This window comes from Gymnoscopelus microlampas (assembly GCF_963454915.1).
Source record: "Gymnoscopelus microlampas genome assembly, chromosome: 17".
In the NCBI taxonomy this organism is placed as follows: Eukaryota; Metazoa; Chordata; class Actinopteri; order Myctophiformes; family Myctophidae; genus Gymnoscopelus; species Gymnoscopelus microlampas.
In genome coordinates, this window is record NC_139954.1 from 25,583,609 (window position 1) to 25,606,425 (window position 22,817).

The window sequence follows — 22,817 nt, forward strand, 5'->3', positions numbered from 1 at the left end:
TGTCTGCCTTTCAGCATGATGTAATTTTGGGGCGGCCATAGCTGAATGATTAGAGAGCCAAATGGGAAACCAAATGTCTCAGGTTCGATTCCAGGCTTCAGCAATGTGTCAAAGTGTCCCTAACTGCTCCCAGAGGCGCTGCCCCCTTAGCACCCACTGCTCCTGTTACTAGAATGGGTTAAATGCAGATACCTCATTTCACTGTGTATGCAACTACACAGTGACAAACACTATAAAGGACTATATATTTTATTAATTTGTAAAGTTTTGGTGCTGAGAAAAATGGTAGGTTAATAGTTCAAGTTTGGCTCAGCTTGTAGATCGGCTGTATCTTACATCGGCACCTTCTATCCCTCAGTATTAATATGTTCCGGTCAGACGGGGACAAATCAAAATTCAATATGCAGCCCAATGTCTACATATTGCAACAATCGGCTCTACTGGTAGAAATGCATTATTTAAGGTGCACAGATCCCCACTAGCAGAATATGGGGGTCATTGTTGTTGGAAAACAATGTTCACCGTAACAAATTCAGCTCATGCAGATATAGCCAGCTAGCCAGAGATTATTGGGTGTGTAATGGGAGAGGAGAACAGTTGGTTTCAGGCTGATGACATGCATTTATGGAAGCAGGCGCTGTCCCCACCACAAGCAACCTGATGACCGGAGTTTCATTTACAGTCTAGCCAGAGGAGAGTGTTAAACGCTACAATGTTATGGTTGCGTTACATTTGGGTCATTTAGTCGACACTATTGTATGGAGTAATGTAAATTGAGGGTGCAGGAAATAGGGGTGCAGTGGCTCAATGTCTTTTTAACTCATTGACTGCCAGAGTTTATTCATAATGTACTCACCCCTGTGCCAGCGATTTGCGTGTTTTTTTATTTTGTAATTTTTCATTCAAATAAATTGTCTGAGTGCGGTTTTAAACACATACGACAAATCTGCCAGCAGAGAGCAGCAAATAGACAGCTTGATCAGCTCGCTGACTCGCGCGCCCACCCCCAACAGAGTCAAATACGTCAAACCGGATGTGACGTGTTCTCAGATTCTCCGATCGGCCTAAAGTACGACGGCGATGACTGTTCGTCACCCAGACTATAGATTATAGAAGTGGAGCTCTCCGTTAGTTTTTTATACCGTGTGAAAAAACGTGTTTTTCCCTATTCTGGCCGAAAATGACCGGGGGAAAAAAAAAAGAAAACCGGAAACGGAATCTGCGTCAAGAAACGAGATCCCGGTGTGGGTGAAGTGGAACTCGAAACCTAGAATGAAAAATAAACAGAATAGCGCGATCACAGATTAAACCACAATTAATCACTAGATCGCTTTAATGCGATCTTGGCGAACAAGCGCGCTATTTATTAGATCGCATTAATGCGCGATTGGCGGCATATGAGTTAAGGGACAGAGAGGGGCGGATAGGATGCATTGTTAGGCAACCCTGCTGGCCTTTTTGCCCTGCTGTTGTTTATGTTACCTGTTAGCTATTCATTCATTGACACTCATCCATATGTGATTACAAGTTTATTTTATTACATTGGTTGCTGGTGAATCCATGCCCATTCTTCCAAAATGAAATTCATCATTTTAACCACTTAAGTCCTAAAAACAGTTCAAACATAATTCAAAAAACACATTTTAAAGATTTACCAAACTTTGCAAAGGTTTTCACCTGATATGCCCAAAATAGGGATGTCACCTCAGGGTTATAGTTATTAAAAAAGTTATTGTTGCCATGCAAGGAAAGTACATTATGGGTTTCTAAGTTATTAGCGACATGAAGACCTTTGCTTACAAAATGCTTTATTGATAGACAAGCATAATAGTTGACTGAGTAACTGTTAGATTGACAGAATCTTGAATTTAATATTTGTTAGCTAAAAGGGACAGATATCTTCTAATAAAACCCCATAGACCAATTAATTGTTTACTAATATTGAGACTGGATGCGCAGGTGATTGTTTCACGCAATCAATTTCCAACCTGTTGTTTCGGGGTGCGCTAGTTTCAGCACATCCCAACCCCCTCTTGTGTGTTGGCTAGTGAGGCGCGTCCTAGCGAGACCTGATAGAATGGGTTTCATTTAGCGCATACTGTTTGCACGCATACTGGTTCTTATCAGTGTGACGTCGTCTGTTAAGGGGTCTATAGGGAGCATACCAATGTCACGATGCAAGAATCTGTTCATCGTATGATCTAATTCATACTCAATACATGAACATTAGAATAATAAATAAGTAGTCACTGAGGCATGTTAATGCTGGTTATCAAACTCAAGTTCCCATGGCTATCAGATGGAATCACATCTATGATCTAGGTAACAGTGCCTTTGTCTGAATTGTTTTGATTGAAAGTTGAGGCACAATACTGGAAGAGTATCAAAGAGAAGCCAGGCTCCCTTCAGTGGGGGAACAGGTAGGCTATCTGCTACGTGTATGTGTTCAATTATGGAGGAAGTCTGCAGCGTCTCATCCAGGCTGAAAGAGCACAAGCAGTTAAATCAATCTAGTGAGTCATGACTGACAGCCGGTACAGGCACCCTTGAATGTCAGACACTACGTGATGATTACTCACGAGAAGGGGAAAAGGAACACAATGCCGCCTCTACTGGTTATGCTGGTTGTCTCAGTTTGATTGATTGTTTCTAACCAGCATTTCAGTAACCTCGCGTCACCAGGCTTTCCACCACGGAGGAGAGCCTGGTATTCGTTCCAAACTGACCCGTGTGATCTGGTTTAGAAAAAAGGGGGAAAGAACGTGTACTGGTGTTGGGTTATTGGCGTTGACCATTTGATTTGCCATTTGATCCATCAAACCATCTATTCAAACATCCATACTGTACATAGATGTCATTTAATCATTATTCCACCAAATTCAGAAATGTATGGTTAATTTGAAGTGCATGTATGTTGTGTAGTGTGTGTGTTGTGTTGGGTTCCAGCTAGTAAACAGTGAAGTCCTGAGTGTGACTCAGAGTTAGCTCTCAGTTTTAAATTGCGATTTTGTCTCACAGCTTGCTTCATCATAATTTTCTCTGGCACAGTGAATACATCAGGGTTTACCTACCATCAACATAACATAGATATAATAATAATATTGTTATAGTTTAATTATAATTAAAAAAAAAATACATACAGACACATACACACACACACATAAAAAAAATAGAAATAAATAATAAATTACAATACATTTTCCACAAATGTCAAAAAAAGGTTGCCAGGCTGTATAAAACTTTGATATGGACCCTTGAAATGATTTCTGCCCGAGCCCGTCGTGATCCGACTGGTTGGGCCGGGCTCGGGCCGGGACGGCCGAATTTGTCACATACTGTATGTAGCAACGCAGCCTAATAGTCTAAGACGCTAGGACCCAGGAGCAACTGAAGAGTTTACAGTCAGTGTGCAGCGAGCAAAGCAGACAGACAGTCTGCTGCTGCTGTTCATAAAAATGTTGGCTCTCGGGGGCGGTCCGGGCCCAGTTCGTCACATATATCTCGGGCTTCGGGCCGGGCTCGGGCCAAAATTTTGTCGGGCTAGGCTGGGAAGAAGGGAATACCTTATCCTTTCCAGTTTGATAAACTTCATAACCTCTTTGATCCAATGAGAGTAAGTTGGAGGAAAAGTATCAGTCGTCTGGCCAACAACGTACAGAAGGCCAAGAAATTACCTTTGAATATTACTTAGTGACACATCCGGCGGTACAATATTAAATAGTGCAATGTAAGGAGAATTGTCCAGTGGTTGCACAAGAGTTTTAGACAGTGTATGGATCATAGACTTCCGAGGCAAAATAAGTGTTAAATTGCTTTATATTCTGAGTACATTGGTACAGTATAGAGTGTTTGTTCAGTAACAGGAGTCCCTCCAGCTATTGATTAAACAGAAAATATATTTTCAGGTCGGGATACCGAGTTTATCCAATCAGGAGAGAGAACTCAAACAGGACACAGAGAGCTATTAAAGAGCTGGAGAGACACAGAGACCCCTGTTACTGAACAAACACTCTATAGCAATGATCACTATCACATGTAGAGCTTTAACCTTTTAACAAAACACTTTTTGTTTCAACTAAACAATATCACTTACCCTACCTTTAAAGTCTAATTATTTATGGAACTATTTGGAGATGGAATAACCTTTTTGAGTTCAACTTTTGGACACTCTTCATTTCCTTTTTATCTTTTTTTTTTTTTTGCTGCTCAAAGCCATCAGTGTGAAGAGGTACTCTCAATCAACCACCACAAAGACAAAAGGTCACTACAATCAGCAATACAGCAACCAAGCCGTATTCTTTTCTTTTCCTGTCACAGCTGAATCATGCTTTGATTAACTACTCGACACAAACTGGCAATAAAATAAAGCTATAATTCAGGGGAAATCGAGCGAAAGTTGAGGGAAATTGAAGCAAACATTGGGCAAGTGGTGTAGCATCTAATGATCGTATTAGGGCTTGTCGTCTAGGTTGTTATTTTATATTGTTTTCCTTTGGTCTGTTGCCAGCATCAAGCTCCATTCAGCTCTGAATGACCAAAGTAAAAGCAGCCAGGCTTCCATTATGAAAAAGCTTTTATCCAATAAAGGAACACGCTCTCTGTCTTCAGATAATGACCGAAACCAATCAGAGTGCTCTGGCCCTTGAACACATGGTTTTGTGCATGAAGCACACCAGAGTAATCACACCCATGTGTATACACAAGACTTATGTGCACATGCACATGCATTCATACTGTGCACACAAGCATGTGTCCAGTACACACACACACACACACACACACACACACACACACACACACACACACACACACACACACACAGCAAATATAGTAGTCTTGCGGTATCCAAGTGCCAGTTTCCATAGAAATAGACAAAAAGCCATTTTATATTTAGCAAGCATTTATTTTTCTCAACATGCAAAACTAAAAGTTTATGCATGCGCTGAGATACTGAGTATTCTGTGTGTGTGTGTGTACTGTATGGGTTTGTGTGCGCTCTCAATCCCGTCAAGTTGTGGATTCATTTACTGCAGAAAATAAATAGCGAAATAACACTAATGAGGTTGTGGCTCATTAAAATAATGTTCCTCATAGGGATTTAACAGGAGAGCAACAGTTTGAATCCCATCTTTTGATTGTCTGCCTTTAACTTTTGATGCTGAGAAAAATGGTTTGGTAAATGGTAGTTTAAGTTCAGGGCTCAGGGAAATGAACACAGTCAGCAAAGGTGTCATCCTCTACCCATAGAGTTACTGGACATGACTTAGCCTTTCAAATCTGTGCCTGAGCCAAGGCACACAGTGTACTGTATGAGGCTTGTTATCAATAGTACAGATTGAGGCTGGTTTCCATTGCACTTGTGCTAAGTCAACTATAATGACATCTGGCTACATCTGATTTAATGTTATTGGAACACGCTGGGACTAGAGTACCTGACATAGCTTTCACAATTTGACTGTGGTTAGGGACATGGCGCATATACAGTACACTGTAGCAGAAGGCAATAAACCACCAAAGTCCTGACGTCACTCGTTCATCCCCAGGTTCGTAAAGTAATTTCGCTATGGAGAATAACATTGTGTCATCATAGAATCGTCTCATATAAGAATTGTGGTCCAAAAATAAACAAACTGTCTCGGCGATATTGTCAGGGAGGAGGTTCTGTATCGTTTATGATAGTCAGTCTATATATTATATTTGATACAGTCTGTTTCTGGCGAAAATGTAACTAATTCGGCGGAAGTAACATTAGCGTTTTCTCACCGTCAGTTGATTCTTCATATCCATAAGAGTAAAACCGCCGGGGTCATTTGTTTATTTTTGGAACACAGTTCTTATTTGACGCAATATTAAATACCTCTATGGGATTCAGAATGGGGGTGGAAAACCGCAAACCAGGTAGACAAACCAAGGATGTGTAAATTACGTCAGACTTCGGTGCTCTATAAGATGTATCAATATCCATAGTCAGACTGTGTGTGTGTGTGTGTGTGTGTGTGTGTGTGTGTGTGTGTGTGTGTGTGTGTGTGTGTGTGTGTGTGTGTGTGTGTGTGCGTGCGTGCGTGCGTGCGTGCGTGCGTGCGTGCGTGCGCGCGCGCGCGCGTTTGTTTCTCTCATAATAAGAAAAGCTCTTTGTTTTGCTCCTCTGTGTGTCCACTCCAGGTACCCAGTTCTGGTGTCTGCTGGATATTGTGCCCATTAAGAATGAGAAGGGCGAGGTGGTTCTCTTCCTGGTGTCCCATAAGGACATCACTGACAACAAGAAGGACCAGGACCCTGAACAAGGTCACACAGGTCAGTAACCTCTCAATACAACTGTCTTCAACATTAACCACAATAAAATCCTCAGTGTTCATTTAAAGCTGCTATCTGTAAAGTTCATGTTATATTAATCATATTCATATATGAGCTTCAGGTAGTACTACTTGTTAGTACGGTAGGTGTCCTACCTGACACCAAGGTCTACATGTCTCAATGGAAGAGTAGGAAGACCACCTCCAACCACTGCAGACGTACTAGTATCAGTAAAATATGTTCTGGATTGCAGATTTACTGGTCCATTTTGTTACATGTGTTAACACTGAGGATTTTACTGTGTGTTACTGTCATTTACTCAAGACACATGACCTGTGCTTGTATCAATGGACATTAACATTCAGGTGTGGCCCCACCCAGGAGCAGAATAGTCACAAGGCTCTTCTCTCCTCTCCACATGGGCAGAAGACTGATGAATCTCTCCTGTAAAAGCTACATCCGGTAGTAGCTCTCAATACTGAAAATAAGCTTATGTCACTGTACAGAATCTGTAAGGATGCCTGTACATAGCAACATTGGATTTGCTGTACATAGCGGGTGGCCAATCGTAAACACAGAAGGATACCTACTTGAAGAGTGTCATTATTCCACAATTTTCTTGTGCTTTCTTGGATCACAAGGGTGTCCCACGCATACTGTACCTAGAGTACATGGACAATTGGACAGACTAAAGAAAGACGTGTGTGTGTGTGTGTCAGTGTGTGTGTGTGTGTGTGTGTGTGTGTGTGTGTGTGTGTGTGTGTGTGTGTGTGTGTGTGTGTGTGTGTGTGTGTGTGTGTGTGTGTGTGTGTGTGTGTGTGTGTGTGTGTGTGTGTGTGTGTGAGAGAGAGAGAGAGAGAGAGAGATATTATGCTTGTATGTAAACAGACAAACCAACATTCACTTGAAGAAAGGAAGGACTGGTAAATTAAAGGAATATGAAATAACAGCAATGTTCTTCTTTGCCGAGATGAGTTGACAGGAGGTGAAGCTAAAGGCTACTTTCACAGACACTTTCACCGGTGTCTGTTATTGTGTATGAGTAACTGTTGAGTCTCTGCACTGACTGGCAAACAGACCTCTGGCGCTGTGAGAGAGAGAGAGAGAGAGAGAGAGAGAGAGAGAGAGAGAGAGAGAGAGAGAGAGAGAGAGAGAGAGAGAGAGAGAGAGAGAGAGAGAGAGAGAGAGAGAGAGAGAGAGAGAGAGAGAGAGAGAGAGAGAGAGAGAACAGGGAGGTTGGCCCAAGTGCAGAATCTAATGCAAGAAAAACAAGAGGGGAACCTGCAAGAGAAGATAACCCCGCTAGGAAGGATAATAAGATAGAAGATTTCTCTAGATCAAATTGTAATTCTTTGACTCACAAGACAAGTCACACTGTGAAAACAGTGAAGATTATCAACTATAGAAAATTGACAATCAGACAGAGAAGGAACAGGAAGCGAACACTTAAATAAGCAGGGAGCTTACGTCATAATTGTGTCACCCTTAATAGAGAGAGAGAGAGAGAGAGAGAGAGAGAGAGAGAGGAGGGCGGACGGATGGACGAAAACTGCAGTGAAAGGGGCTTTATTTTCTTCCATTGCGGTGTGTCTGATCCATTATAAATCCATCATTGATGCTGCGAGGGCAAATGTAATTTGTTGACCAACAATGAAAGTGAATTGAGTTACAGCGGCCAGGCACGGAACAAATATGACATTGTACCACTGACACACAGAGGACGGCTCATAATGTCAAATGTGAAGAGACAGAGTAGTGAAAGTGGACGGATCCTGTGTGTGTGTGTGTGTGTGTGTGTGTGTGTGTGTTTGTACTCTCTGTACGTGCGTGCGTGCGACGCGTACGTTTGTGTGTTGGGGGGCTCATAGACAAGCACTCCACTAATCCTCTGCTTCAAGCAGTCTGTCAAATCAATACATTTGTTTGTGCTTGAGCCTTCCACCTTCATCTGTGTACTCTGGGCTCTCTTTCCTGCATGAGGAATACTCGCATCTTATCGTCCATTGCTATTCATCAAAACACGTCTGACGTGGATGACAGAAATACAAATACAAAATTGTATTATTCACAAAATGTATCAACTGATTATGAATGCAATTTATTCACAGACAGATAGATAGATCGATACAAACAATGGTGAGAAGGAACTTTGTTTGACTTTATTTATTTTGAGTCTGATTTGTTTGTTTTGTCTTTTCATTTCATATTCTTTGTTGTTATAAATAATTAAATACTGTAGAAAAGAGAGCAGTACCTGCTGGACCTGTGTGTGTGATTGAGTGTCTCTCTCTCTCTCTCTCTCTCTCTCTCTCTCTCTCTCCACCAGATGAGGAGACAGGCCTGGAGGTTCACCAGGTCACCCGTCCTCCAGGTTTCAATGCCAACCGGCGCCGCAGCAGAGCAGTGCTCTACCACCTGTCAGGACACCTGCAGAAACAGGACAAGAGCAAGCTCAAGCTCAACAATGTGAGTGGCCTCAGACATGCCTAGCTGTGCTTTGAGTTGGCTCCCACAGTGTCAGTTTGTTTCTTCATCCCTTGCAAGGCATTAGAGACAAGTGCCCTTCAGACCTTCAGATCCTGTTCCTTTTGAATCAGTCCAGGCACCAAGATATTTGAAGTCCTCGACTACCTCGAGCACCATCCTGTTGCCAATGGTTTTGTCCGCCGTGCTAAATGTCATTCTCTAATTTTCTTTGCATTGAGTTTGAGGCAGATCTTCCTGCAATGTCATCTGCTTAGTCGAGGTCGGAAACAGTCATTACTCTGTTTTAGCCGCTAATTTGTTACATAGAAGTAAGATACTACGCTAATACATTACAGTAGGTGAAGTGTAGATATTCAGTACAGTATGCATGCAGCAGCATATCCCATTCTCATTCCCTACTTGTCATATTTTTACACTTTGTCAGGTACCTTTGGCCAAGGTTCCCCTTTCACATACCATGTTGACGGAGACGAAATGCAGACGATATCGCCTCAACCCAGCCTGTAGTGATTCTAACTTAAGCATGCACCAAACTATTATCTTAACCATAACCTTATCTTAATCCTTACCCTAACCTTAACCAAAAGTACTGTACTGTGCCTACCCTTAGTGTCAAAATGGAACATTGAGTCGATATGGTCTGCATTCCGTCTGCGTCAACATCATACGCAATAGGGTAGCTTTGGCGTCAGTATGTGGTCGTCAAACTCACAGTCCTGTGCCTGACAAGACTTCAAAATATGAGTAGGGAATGATAATTGGTTGTTTTTTCCGATGACTTGGATTTTGAGACTCGACTCGAGACACACATGGAAGTATTTACAGTCCATCCCAGAACAAACACACACACACACACACACACACACACACACACACACACACACACACACACACACACACACACACACACACACACACACACACACCCTCTACCTCCAGAGTCACGGACACAGGATTATCGCTGTTAGCGCGTTGCTGAGCTTTCATCGCAGGGATTAGGAACAGGCAATTAGCTCAGGTACTCCTGATCAATAATTGTCCATAAGGAGACGGAAATGGGTGTGCAGAACCGTGGGTCAGAGGCGCAAGCCAGTCATACACTATTTACATGGGCCATAAGCCTGCTACGGTACACTGGCTGGCATGCACGGTGAACAGTGGCATGCACGACCACAGATAGCATGAAGGTGGGGATGCTTCCATTTCATTTTGTGTTAAACAACCCCTACATTTAGACCAGTGGCATACAGTGCTCACATAAAATGCAACAGGGAGTGTACAAATGTATATATATTTTTTGGTGTCAACATCTGCACCCCCCCCCCCCCCTTCTGTCCCGTTCAGAACATGTTCGGGGACAAGCCCCCCATCCCAGAGTACAAGGTGGCGGCCATTCAGAAATCCCGCTTCATCCTGCTCCACTACGGGACCTTCAAGGCGGGCTGGGATTGGCTGATCCTGCTGGCGACCTTCTACGTGGCGGTCACCGTGCCCTATAACGTGTGTTTCACCGTGGTGGCTGGGCGGGACGAGGCGGGCAGTGTCCCCCGGAGCCCACCCAGCGTCAGCGACATCCTGGTGGAGATCCTGTTCATGTTAGGTGAGGGAGATTAGTCTCATACACTGCATACAGGAATCCGTTGTGGTGTTCATGCCTGCTTTATATTTTACTGGGTTTCCATGTTGCTTGTTGCTTAATTGGCTTAATGCTGGAACAAACTAGTTTGCTCACACGTGTACCTCACACGTGTACCTCCATCCATCCATCCATCCACCCACCATTACACACAACACCAGGTGTTGTATATAATGGTGGCTTTTAAAGGAACATGACTTAGTGCAAATTATCTGTAATTTATTCAGGTGTTGTGTGTAATGGCGTTTTTTAAAGGAACAGGACTTGCAAATTATATGTAATTTATTCATGACTCAATTACCAGACCCTGGTGGGATATTGAGGCAGTCCATTTTCTTCAGCAAAGTTGCAGCTGAAGTTTGTAAAGCTGCAAAGTAACACAGCAATACGAGGATGTGAGCCATCACCAACAGACCCATTACTTTTCATTGTTAACTCGTTTTCCTGCAAGCAATAATTCATTTTGTCCCCACTTTTATCCATCTAAATGTGGGGAAACTCCTGTCAGCCTTTCTACAATGGACAATATCCTTTAATGGCTGAAAGTGAATCTGAGCTCTTCATCAATATACTTGTGTAATGAAATTATATGAACCGCCCGCAGTTAAATGGCTGACTCCTGTCAGTAGATAGCCATTCGTTACAAATAATATGCCTGCCTGGGTATCAATACTTTGCTCAGCCAACACAGTAGATTTACACATGCTGTAGCCTATCTCAAGTTTCCCTTAACCATTAAATAATTGCATTAATTGGCTGCCCCTGATCAATGAGTCGCAACCTACTGAACAGTTATATTTAACGACACCATTAAATGTTTATGGTTGCTTTTTAGTATGAAGTTAAATTTGTCAGTACACCCTCTCTATCTGTCTACACTATAATGCATTTGAAGTAATACAATTCTTAGGCACTGCTGATTATCTCCTGTAAATGGTAAATGGTGCATTTATATAGCGCATTTATCCAAAGCGCTTTACATAGATTGTGCATTACATTCACCCATTCACACACACACACATTCATACACCGATGGCGGAGGAAACCATGCAAGGCACCAACCTGCTCATCAGGAGCAATTTGGGGTTCAGCGTCTTGCTCAAGGACACTTCGACATTAACTCTTCTGGGGGAGCCTGGAATCGAAAAAAGATGGATTTTCTTTATCTTTTGGACGATGTCGGCCGGGATCGCCCGTTGTAGATCAGCAATTTTATTCAAAGTTTATTTATTTTTCGCTTAATGTTCACCTATTCGGACATGCCGAGATTCATGTGGTTCCTGTGGCTAAGTGTGTTTTTAACTCTCTTGTTGACCTGGCATTTCTCTGTTACTTAGCATTGCTAGTTATTATCTGGGCATTAAGTCCAAACTGTCATATGCACTCCTTACTATTGAATGATTGTTATGGTGCTCAGCACCCACATCAGATGGAACCGAACAGACAGTTCATTTAAGTGTATTCTTTTTTTTTCTTTTTTTTTATCCCACGATTTTGTAATCCTTCATTTTCACCCAGTGCCAATTTTCTAAGTGATCCTGGGCACTACACTTCCCTCACCAGCCTAGGGAGGCCAGGGCCGAGCTCATGCCTCCTTCAATGCATGAGAGCCAACTGACCTTCTTATCACCTGACAGAGGGGAGTTTCCCCGGTAGGACGTAGCGCGTGGAAGGAACACGTTATTCCAACCAGTTCCTTTCCCCTCCATCAGGCGCCCCGGCTGTCATGGGGGAGGCTTAAGTGTATTCTTGACTGTAGTGCAGTTGTCTATAAGGCCTAGACTACTGCAGGCCTCGACTCTAGTGATTCTCAAAAAAAATGTTTTCAAGAACCCCCATTTTTCAAAAGGAGATCTCTGATGGTGAAATCAAAGAAGAGGACCCGCACACTAGGGCTGTCAAAAAAAATCGATTCATGAATAAATCGCGATTCTTAATGCCACGATTTTAAAAATCGAATCAAAATATTAAAATCGATTTTTTAAATTTTTTTTAATTTTTTTTTTTTTTTTTTTTTTTTAATTTTTTTTTTTTTTTTAATAAAATCGCAATAAATCGCAGAATCGAATATCAATTAATCGCAGAATCGCAATTTTAATCGAATCGACACCCTAGAAAATCGCAATAAATCGCAGAATCGCAATTTTAATCGAATCGGCACCCTAGAAAATCGCAATAAATCGCAGAATCGAATCGAATATCAATTAATCGCAGAATCGCAATTTTAATCGAATCGGCACCCTAGGAATCGATTTTGAATCGAATCGTGAGGTAAGTGAATCGTGACACCCCTACCGCACACTGTCAGAAACTTGCAAAAAACAATATGTCTTTATTTCGACGTTTTGGTCGTTAGACCTTCATCAGGACAGACAATCTGTTGTCTGTCATTGGCAGACATGCATTGTCTGTCCTGATGAAGGTCTAACGACCGAAACGTGAATTATGCATTTTTTGACTGTCACCAACCATTGAGGTGTGCATCGAGAACCCCCATTTTAACATGGATTATGGGGATTAGAGTTAGACCATGGACTCCCATTTGATACGATCTCTAGGACCCGAATGAACACTGTAAAAATCTCAGTGTTCATTTGACTTATTAGAGAGTTACAAAGTTACAAAATGTTTATATGTGTTCTTTTTTGTAATGTTGCTTGTTTTCTATATGGGGACCAAGGATGGAAATTAGCATTCTCGCTAAATCTGGTGTATTTACACGGCATTGTATGTGTGGTGCTCATTAATATGCGCTGTCCCGTCCAAATAAACGCCCCCTCAAGGACCCCATGTTGAGAACCAGTGGTCTAGGCTGATGACAGAGGTGGGCATGGACCCAAGGCTGGAGAGAGAGATCTTATCCAGGGTTAGGTACTTAAGCGCAGTCCTATACTGAAGTAAATGTCCACCACTGGTTAAATTTGTTTGCGTGCTTGTGGTGCTCCTCCTCCAGACATAGTGCTGAACTTCCGGACCACCTATGTGAGCACGTCAGGCCAGGTGGTGTATGACGCTCGCTCCATCTGCCTTCACTACGTCACCACCTGGCTGTTTGTTGACCTCATTGCCGCCCTGCCCTTTGACCTCCTCTATGCTTTCAACGTCAGTGTGGTGAGTCTCTGCACAGTCTGTGTGTGTGTGTGTGTGTGTGTGTGTGTGTGTGTGTGTGTGTGTGTGTGCGTGTGCGTGTACGCGTGCATGTTTGTATTTCAGTTTATTTCATATTAAAACAGCATGGTTGAGATGATCATATTCTCAATCTCAGTTAAATTCATTTCATGGTATGGTACCGCTACACCGGGAGACAAGTCTGTTCTTGTTGGTTTAGAGCTCAGTTCTATTGACTCATTGTACTGTATGGTGACAGGTGATATCACTATCCAGGATGAATACCATTCAGGCGATGAGTACACTGCAGGATTTTAGTGTTTATATTACTGCTTTGCCAAGGGATAGTACGTTTAGTGATTGCGTCTTTCCTGGACAGTGAGTTCACTGAATGCCAACCACCACTGAATTGAACTGAATGGTGTCTTACATGGATGGGTGTGTAAATATTTACTTGTTTTTGGGGTATTATGTCTTGTCTGTTCTCGTAGTGATCATTGCTATAGAGTGTTTGTTAATTGACAGGGGTCTCCCTGTCTCTCCAGCTCCTCTGGCGTCTGGCATTTTGTTTTGAAATACAAAATATGGTCATGGGTGGTATGGCCGACTTGGAAGGATTAATAAACAGAAGATATATTTTCAGGTGGGTTGCAAAATTTCAGCCAATCAGGGGATAGTACCCATGTATAATTCCAATTCCAGTTCCAATTTTGTCTGCTAATTTCTTTAATAATATCTCAAATTTATATAGCGCTTTTCTGAGTACCCAAAGACGCTTTACATGGGGGCATGATAAAACAATAAATAAACAACTTTATTAGGGGGTGATTCTTTTTTTTAAACAGTGGAAAGAAGAAAGGGGGGGGGTTGGAGTTAGCTAGGGAAAGTGATTTTGAAGAGGTCGGTTTTGAAGGTTTGGTGGGTGGGGGCATCTCTGAGAGTTTTGGGGAGTGCATTCCACAGGGGTGGGCCAGCAAAGGCTCTATCGCCCCAGGTACGGTACTTGGGGATCTTAAGGAGGTTTGCGTCACCAGACCTGAGGGAGCTTCCCTTTGTGTCATAACTTCCAATTTCACTTGTTTAACCTGTATCCTGTCTGAGTTCCCCTGATCAGATCAAATTCGTATCCCGACCTGAATAAGCATTTTCTGTTTAATAAAGAGCTGGAGAGACATGGAGACTCCTGTTACTGAGCAAACAGTCTATAGCAATGAGTACTATCAGAACATAGAGCTATATAAAACTTATTTTAACCAAAGAAAATCACTTACCCTACCTTTAATTTCTATATTGTGTATGTACTGCAGAAATGACAACAAACTTAATAACCAACTAATATGATATTCTGATGTCCACACATATTTGCATGGAAGAAGATATGTGTGGTGCTTGTTCTGTCACCTTTGAAAATACAGTGGAAAGAATTGCTTTTAATCATGATATAATCTTGTTCTTGTGTTTATTTTCCACAAGTAATGGTAGTGTGGAGCAATGGCAGAGAGTCAGTCAAACTTTGAGAAATGGATAACGAAAGCATAATTGCATAAGCTCCCTGATGGATTTATTAACTCAAGGTTTTAGCCAAACTGCTATTCATCAAGCAGAAGAGCGACACAGAACCAAACATTCTAATCCTGGCCAATATGAATACATACTTAAGAACCTGCTATGGGAATAATTTATCAATATTTCCATATTTTGAATAGAAACAGATGGTGAGCGCCATCTTATTCCGAACACGTTGAATGTACTTTGTGTTGGTTTTGACGAATTAAATTGGGTGAGCTGCTGACAGCTGAAAATCAACACAAGCTAAACCTGTATCTTCCCTGGGGGTTTGTTATACAGCAGTTGATTCCCATGCATGCTTACCCACTTGAACCCTACGGTATATACTTAGTTGACCGGGGGTCCCCCAGGGCTCTATACTAGGTACACTCCTTTTTTCCCTTCACTGAATCTCTTCACCGAAAATAGCACATCTACATCGACAATGTATTGTGTGCTTGTAGATCTGCTATTTTCACTGAATGTTCACCCCATAATAGAGATGTTAGGGTTCTAGTGGTTAGAAGCCACTGTAAGCGACCTCGCCACTTAAGGAACTCATGCCAAACATGGAGGAAAGTCAGCTACCATACATGGTTGCTGAATGTGGTTGAAATTGTAAAAAAAAATCACAGCTGAGGAGAAACTGGAGTTATCCGGACGCGAAATGGCAAAACACAGAACCAAAAAAACAGCGACCTTCCTCGGTTCACAGAATACTGTAGCTGCATAATGGTGAGGCTGACAGCCAGCTGCACCTGCTGTGTTTTCAACCTGCCAGGGAATCCCAGTAGGACTAGCATTTCGTTCACCAGGCCACTTCCACATTGACTGAGTAATTAAAATTAAGTCATTTTAATCTATTAATTCAATGGTCAATTAATTATCACCCAGAATTTGTTGTTGCCAACGAATGCAGGTGATATTCTATATAGTGTACTGTAACACAGGTAATATCATTTTTAAAAACAAGCATGTTTTTAGAACAACACTATACTGCCTCATCAAAGTTGTTATGTTGACTTTATATATTGTCAGATACTTGTCCTTATATCATCGTCACTTCACCCAAATACAGCTCAAGTGGAGTTAGGAGGTTTTTGACCATTAATGTGGAGTTTTTTTTCGTCTGACTTTGTCATTCTAATCAATGATGTACAAAACTACTATCCCCACAAGTTAGGAGTTATGTGATTTGACCGACATTTTGAGGATCCAATGGAGTTAGGAGGTTTAGTCAGAAGTGCTTTTTAAAACTTTTCATTGGTTCAATATTTGTAAAATCCACACCCAGACGTGAAGGGTGTTCAATAGCACTGATTTATTAAATAAATAATCACACCCAGTGTGAAGTGGGCGGTGTGGTCATCACAGTGGTCATCACAGACCCATGACTCACTTAAAAAAAAAAAAAAGTGTTTTTTTAAGTGCATAGTCCTATTTATAGGACTATGCACATGTGCCATGTGTCTCGCTAGCCAATCACAGTGCTGAATAGAGTCAGCCAATAGAGTCAGCCAATCACAGTGCAGCTAGTGGTCATCACAGTGATGAAAGCTGACTTAAAGAAAAGTATAGATTTGCATTGAATGTGTAGGGGTTAGGGGTGTACAATGGGTGGCCAATCACAGTGCAGGGTTAGGGGGGTACAATGGGTGGCCAATCACAGTGCAGCAAATGTCAATGTCCCAACCTCACATATAGGGGCGGTTACACCGCCCAAAAAAATAAATAAATTGAGAAATGGAGATAGCTGGTGTCTGCTCGACAGTGTCAATATATAAATGATATAGGCTTAGAGGTCCTATACAGTATATACAATTTCAATTCAATTCAATTTCATTATAGTGCCAAATCACAACAAGTTGTCTCAAGACACATGTTGTCCCTACACTACATGTAGAGCAGAGACATTGTCCCACCCTGAGCAAGCAATTTTTGGGACAGTGTCAATGAAAAACTCCCCCACAACTGGAAAAAATGTCAGGCAGACTCTAGGGTGGGCGGCCATCTGCCTCGACCGTGTCGGAGGGAAAGAGAGAAAAGAGAAAGACTGAGAGAAGGAGAGACAGAGAGACAGAGAGCTACAAGCAAAAGCAACAATGGCAGCAATAACAGTAAAAACAATAATACAAGTAGTTGCAACAGCAGTAATTATGACAGCAATAACAATAATAGCAGGTACAAAATCAGTATAATGTAACAATAAAGGTAAATATAATAGTGTGAGCTAATATATTATGATATAATATAATATAGTATAATAGTAATAATGTAAGATAATATATAATGGTATAATGTAGTATAGTAGCAATCCACAATCACAGTACGTTCTGTAAATAGAGGGCCTTATGCACTGTGAACAATGATCTCTCTGTTGCAGTACTTCGGGGTCCACCTGCTGAAGACCGTTCGGCTGCTGCGGCTGCTGAGACTTCTCCAGAAGCTGGAGCGCTACTCCCAGTACAGCGCTGTGGTGTTGACCCTGCTCATGTCCATGTTCGCCCTGCTGGCTCACTGGATGGCCTGCGTCTGGTACTTCATCGGACGCAAAGAGATCGAGAGCCCCGGCTCGTGGGACATCGGTTAGTTTAATCGCAGAAGCACGCACCAGTTATACGTGTATAGATGCAGCACATATGCACACAGAGTTCGATTTGCTGGGGGGGAATAGGGGGAATCCATGCCTCTGATTTTGATACCCCCCCCCCCCCCCCTTCTGGTCATCAATTTTTATCGCCAGTGAGGCTATGTTTTCTTTTACCCCTGCTACTGGTCAGACTGAATTAAATACATGGATTTCCTTTTGGGAAATGGATATTTCTGATATGCGACGCATTGTGAGCTTGTAGATCGGCTATTTTTGCTATTTGTTGTATGACAAAGTATATAAAGTAGGGCTTGGGTAAATGTTTTTTTTTCTTTTACAAATCGAACACTGTATGCACAAACCACATGCTCCTTTGTTTGAAGTTAATGTCTTGTTTGAAACGAATGTGAAGCATCCAACACACCATGGCTGCCTGCGAGCTATACGTTCACCTTTATCACTCACGTATTTACACATCTGCTCCCATTTGTTCATGCGGTGTAAGCTCATACAGACCTGACTTCAGCAGATTGATGTTGGTGATTTTGTATCAGTGCTGACACAGCCCCTCATGCATTCTCATCAAGACTGATGCTTTTAATAAGGTGGAATTTGGTTGATGTTCAGCAAGCATCCCTCACAGGAAAGATCTCTGATCCCTCGGGTGGCATAAAACCTGAGCCTACACTGTGATAAACACACACAAACAGACGTGTGCATCTTTTTCTGAAGGGATCAAGCTGTAATCCTTTTGACTCTGAATTGTGGCAACGATCATTCTCAGACCATGTGTTCTTCAGCCCAAACCTGACAAATCCTTTGCCTGAGACACACACACACACACACACACACACACACACACACACACACACACACACACACACACACACACACACACACACACACACACACACACACACACACACACACATTAGTGTGGGCTCACAAGCACAAATTTCCGTACACACAAACAAGTGCACATGTACATGCATGCATACACGTGCGCACTCACCCACGCACGCACGCTCCTCAACTCAGAACGATGCTTAGACCCACCCATATTTTGCCCTGGGGAGATTTATTTATTAAGTTGGTGTATACTCAGGGATTTTTTGGGCAGTTTAATGTGTTTCAGTGATTTTCATTCATATTTATTACTAACACATTACATCTCTGCTCTCATTTGATCTTGTCATATGTACAGACCTGACATCAGCAAAATGATTTTTGTGATTTTGAGTCCACTGCATCGGCATGCCAGCCTGTCTCTCTGTCTCTCATTTTCACTGCCACTGTCTGTCACCCCTCTCTCTCTCTCTCTCTCTCTCTCTCTCTTTCTTTCTCTCTCTCTCTCTCTCTCTCTCTCTCTCTCTCTCTCTCTCTCTCTCTCTCTCTCTCTCTCTCTCTCTCTCTCTCTCTCTCTCTCTTTCTCTCTCACTGTTTTTGTCTCTGTCCCTTTTTCTGTATTGATTTGTGCCAAGCCACTTTCGGCAAATCACATAATGAGAGACAGCAACATTCTGGTCAATAATATGAGTCAGCGTTTAGTCAATTCACTGTCAGACAAACAGCGGAATCCGATATTATAACAGATGAGACCACTATGGCTGTTCTATTAAATCCATTAGATCAAAATGTTGCTTATACAGTATACAAATCAAGGGCCCGTTGTAGTTGTAGTGGTGGCGTGCGTCTTTTGTCGGCAGCCTCATCAATAATTCAAGGGCATGGACCCTTTTCACAGATATCACAGATGTCATAACAGGGGAACACAGCTGTAGTTAATTAAATGAATAGTGGGTACATTTCATTTAGGTGTTAAGTAGAAACAAGCCCACACACTTGCACACATGCACCTACATTACCTTAGTGAGAAGAAGGCCAGCTCTCAAACAAAAGGAGAGTATACTGAGGTTGAACTGAAGAACGAAGATATTTTTTATTTTTGGACATGAACCCTAGCCTCCTTATTCTGGCATGTCATGATAGGCAAACATTTGATAAAAATAGCAGATCGGCTATTTTATTTAAAAAAAAGTAGTATAGTATAGAACCAGTATAGAACCCTCTCAACAAACTATATAAGGTGGTAAATGGTCAAGTCCACCAGATTGCCATTTGTGTATATGACTGCTCCCTGTTGTTAACAATCAGTAAGCACCTAAACAGTGTGAGGATGAGGATGACAATATAGTGGTTATGAGGAAGAGTGTGGGAGATGGCAAGACAAGACGTTTACTGTAACCTGTACAGGTCAGAGACAAAGGTTGCTGCACATCAACAGTTGAATAAGAACCGGTTTAACAAAGGAATCACACCCTGGGTAGTAAACTCTAAGCTGACTGAGCCACAGTAAGGCTTTTGATCATACTGTAGAAATGACTCACCAAGACATCAACATCAATAGATTCGATGACCAGGCACTAGTTGATGCCAAAAGATGATGGGGTGCACATGAAAGCCCAAGTAGATGCCCCCAGAAGTATTTTAAAGTAAAACTTGAGGTCTCCGCCAGGTCAGGTAGGTTATTGTGGTTACAGCAATGTTCGGAATTCGCCAAAGGATGTAATATGAAAAATCTGATGAATCCGTCTTGATCACTTGCGTGAAGTTTAGACAAAATTTGCAGGAGTAACATAACATTGTTTTTTTGCAAAAAAACGGCCCCTGCGTTCAGGATTTGCAGCATTTTGTTAAAAACGGGCCACTCCTGCAAACTTTAGATGTCAATCATAACCAATCAGGATGGAATATGAAAAATCAAACAGATCCGTCTTGATCACATGACTATAGAGATCATGTGTACCGAGGTACGTGAAATTTTAAGGAGTATGATAAAATCTGAAGGAGTAATATAAAAACAATAGTTTTACATAAGTCGGCTTTCTGGTGGCGCTATAAAAGACAGATGTGAAAAGGGTTTTTCCTTGGCCCCTAGGGAGTGCGCATACACAGTTTTACACAGATCCATGCAGTTATAAGTAAAAACACAAATCGGACTGCTAGTGGGAATGTGCGCTCAACATTTCACAAAAATTGCACACTGTGTTCATGATTTGAGGTGTTTTGTTCAAAACGGAGCACTCCCACAAACTTTGGAAGCCAATCTTAGCCAATCAGGATGGAATGTAAAAAAATTGGAAAGACCCGTTTCATTTAGTGACTATAGAGATTCTGTGTACCGATTTGCGTGGTGTTTTGACAAAATCTGGAGGAGTACGGTCAAAAAAATGGTTTTACAAAACTCGGCCTCCTGGTGGCGTTATAACAATCCCGTGTGAAAACATTGGGGCAGAGGTTCTGCTCTGTCTTCCAGGGAGTGTGTGTGCACAGTTTCGCTGCGATCAAGCCAATGGTGCCGGAGATTAGCTGATCACAGACAGAACCACGGACAGACGGACGGACGGACGGACATAGTCTCGGCCATACCTTTCGGTCTGGCGGAGGGACATAGTCTCGGCCATGCCTTTCGGCCTGGTGGAGACGATAACCCTTTTAGCATGTGCCACCTGAAACTTGACTTTTGCAGTCGCTTTCACTGAATTATTAACATGGACAGACTTCCATAGACAGAATATCAAGCACAAAGTTCATCTGAAGTTCAGCAGCGTGCAACTTGCAAACAAGTGTTGGACAGAAACGGGTAGAGAGAGGAGGAGAGAATGTACTCAGAGTGAATCAGTACCCTGGACAGTGCCTCATAACTGTTGGCAACCTTGACAGAAGCGAGGACAGATCAGCACCCTGGACAGAGGCAGAAAAGCTAGAACTGTTTCCATGGTGTTAACACCATGGAAACTCTTTGAGAATGTTTTTCTTTTTTCCATTCTTTTGACTGGACTCGTTAACTGTAGAAAAGGAGACCCTGTATGAAATATAATTATATAAATTATAATTAGGAATCCCACTCCCAACAACAAAGCTACATGAACCCTATTGTGTATGTCAGGATTCTTCTTCTTCTTCTTCTTCTTTCCTCGTCTTCCTACATGCCTTCATATCCTTCCACCATCCTCATTTTGTCCTCCACCCAACTGTCTCTCCCTCATTACCCTCATTTGCAGCTGAATCCATGTCTGTCTGTCTGTCTGTCTGTCTGTCTGTCTGTCTGGATGCTGCTTCCACCACTGTGAAATTACCTTGACTGCAATCACTGCCCTGAGGAATTATCTCTCTCTGTCTACGTCTGTCTCTCTCTGTCTGCCTGTCTCTATCTGTCTGACTTGCTGTCACTCTCTCAATGTGTGTGTGTGTGTGTGTGTGTGTGTGTGTGTGTGTGTGTGTGTGTGTGTGTGTCTGTGTCAGGCTGGCTCCATGAGCTGGCCAAGCGTCTAGGCACCCCTTACTTTCTGCCTCCGTTAGCCACGCTGGCCCCCGATGCGCTGCCTCCCAGCGTGGTCAGCGGCGTGCCGGCCAACAGCAGCCAGTGGAACGTGTCTGGGTCGGAGGCAGTGGGGCGGGACTCCTGGAACTCCAGCCAATGGAATGGGAGCAGCGTGGCCGGAGGCATGGCCGCGGCATCCGGGCCCGGCATGATAAACGGGGGCTCCGGGATGCTGGGCGGGGGCCCCTCCATGCGGAGCAGCTACGTCACATCACTCTACTTCGCCCTGAGCAGTCTAACCAGCGTGGGCTTTGGCAATGTCTCAGCCAACACAGACTCAGAGAAGATCTTCTCCATCTGTACCATGCTCATAGGAGGTGAGTCTTCTAATACATACTGTATGTTGTCTAATACAAATTGTGTGCCTTCTAAAATATACTGTATGTATACCAAATAAAATAATTAGCTGTTGCTGCCGCAGCTACTTGAGAAACGTGTTGTTTCTTGGCTTTGTGTGTCCGAAAGTCCAGCGATGTTGTCTTGCTGGTCCCATGGCTTGTGTGTTTGGACAATAGACCGTGGTAAAAGCTGAAGTTGTGTCCGTGACGTTATTGTCCCTTGAACAAAGCGTAAAACACCTGCATTTCCTCCCAGGGATCAATACATATCTTATTTTACTCACACACACGCATGCGCGCACACATTGAGTCTGTTCTGGTATTACAGAGCTTATGTTTGTTGTTTGCTGCTATTTTTCATTCATTAAATATTGTATTATTTCCGCTTTGGAAATATTTAATGTCTCAAGAAAGACAGTTTATCGAAATGAA

The 22,817-nt window shown here is 42.5% G+C and overlaps 1 protein-coding gene across 1 annotated transcript in view; it reads left to right on the forward strand.

The window, feature by feature from the left end:
• The window catches only part of kcnh3 (potassium voltage-gated channel, subfamily H (eag-related), member 3), a gene marked incomplete at both ends in the record, with an annotated part of 137,803 nt that overhangs the window by 88,868 nt on the left and 26,118 nt on the right, over positions 1 to 22,817 (forward strand). Inside the window, 6 exons of the mRNA XM_084084393.1 lie at positions 6,163 to 6,294; positions 8,621 to 8,760; positions 10,126 to 10,381; positions 13,371 to 13,528; positions 17,457 to 17,658; positions 21,969 to 22,364. Coding sequence (XP_083940519.1) covers positions 6,163 to 6,294; positions 8,621 to 8,760; positions 10,126 to 10,381; positions 13,371 to 13,528; positions 17,457 to 17,658; positions 21,969 to 22,364 — 1,284 coding nt within the window. The remainder of the gene's footprint in view (positions 1 to 6,162; positions 6,295 to 8,620; positions 8,761 to 10,125; positions 10,382 to 13,370; positions 13,529 to 17,456; positions 17,659 to 21,968; positions 22,365 to 22,817) is intronic.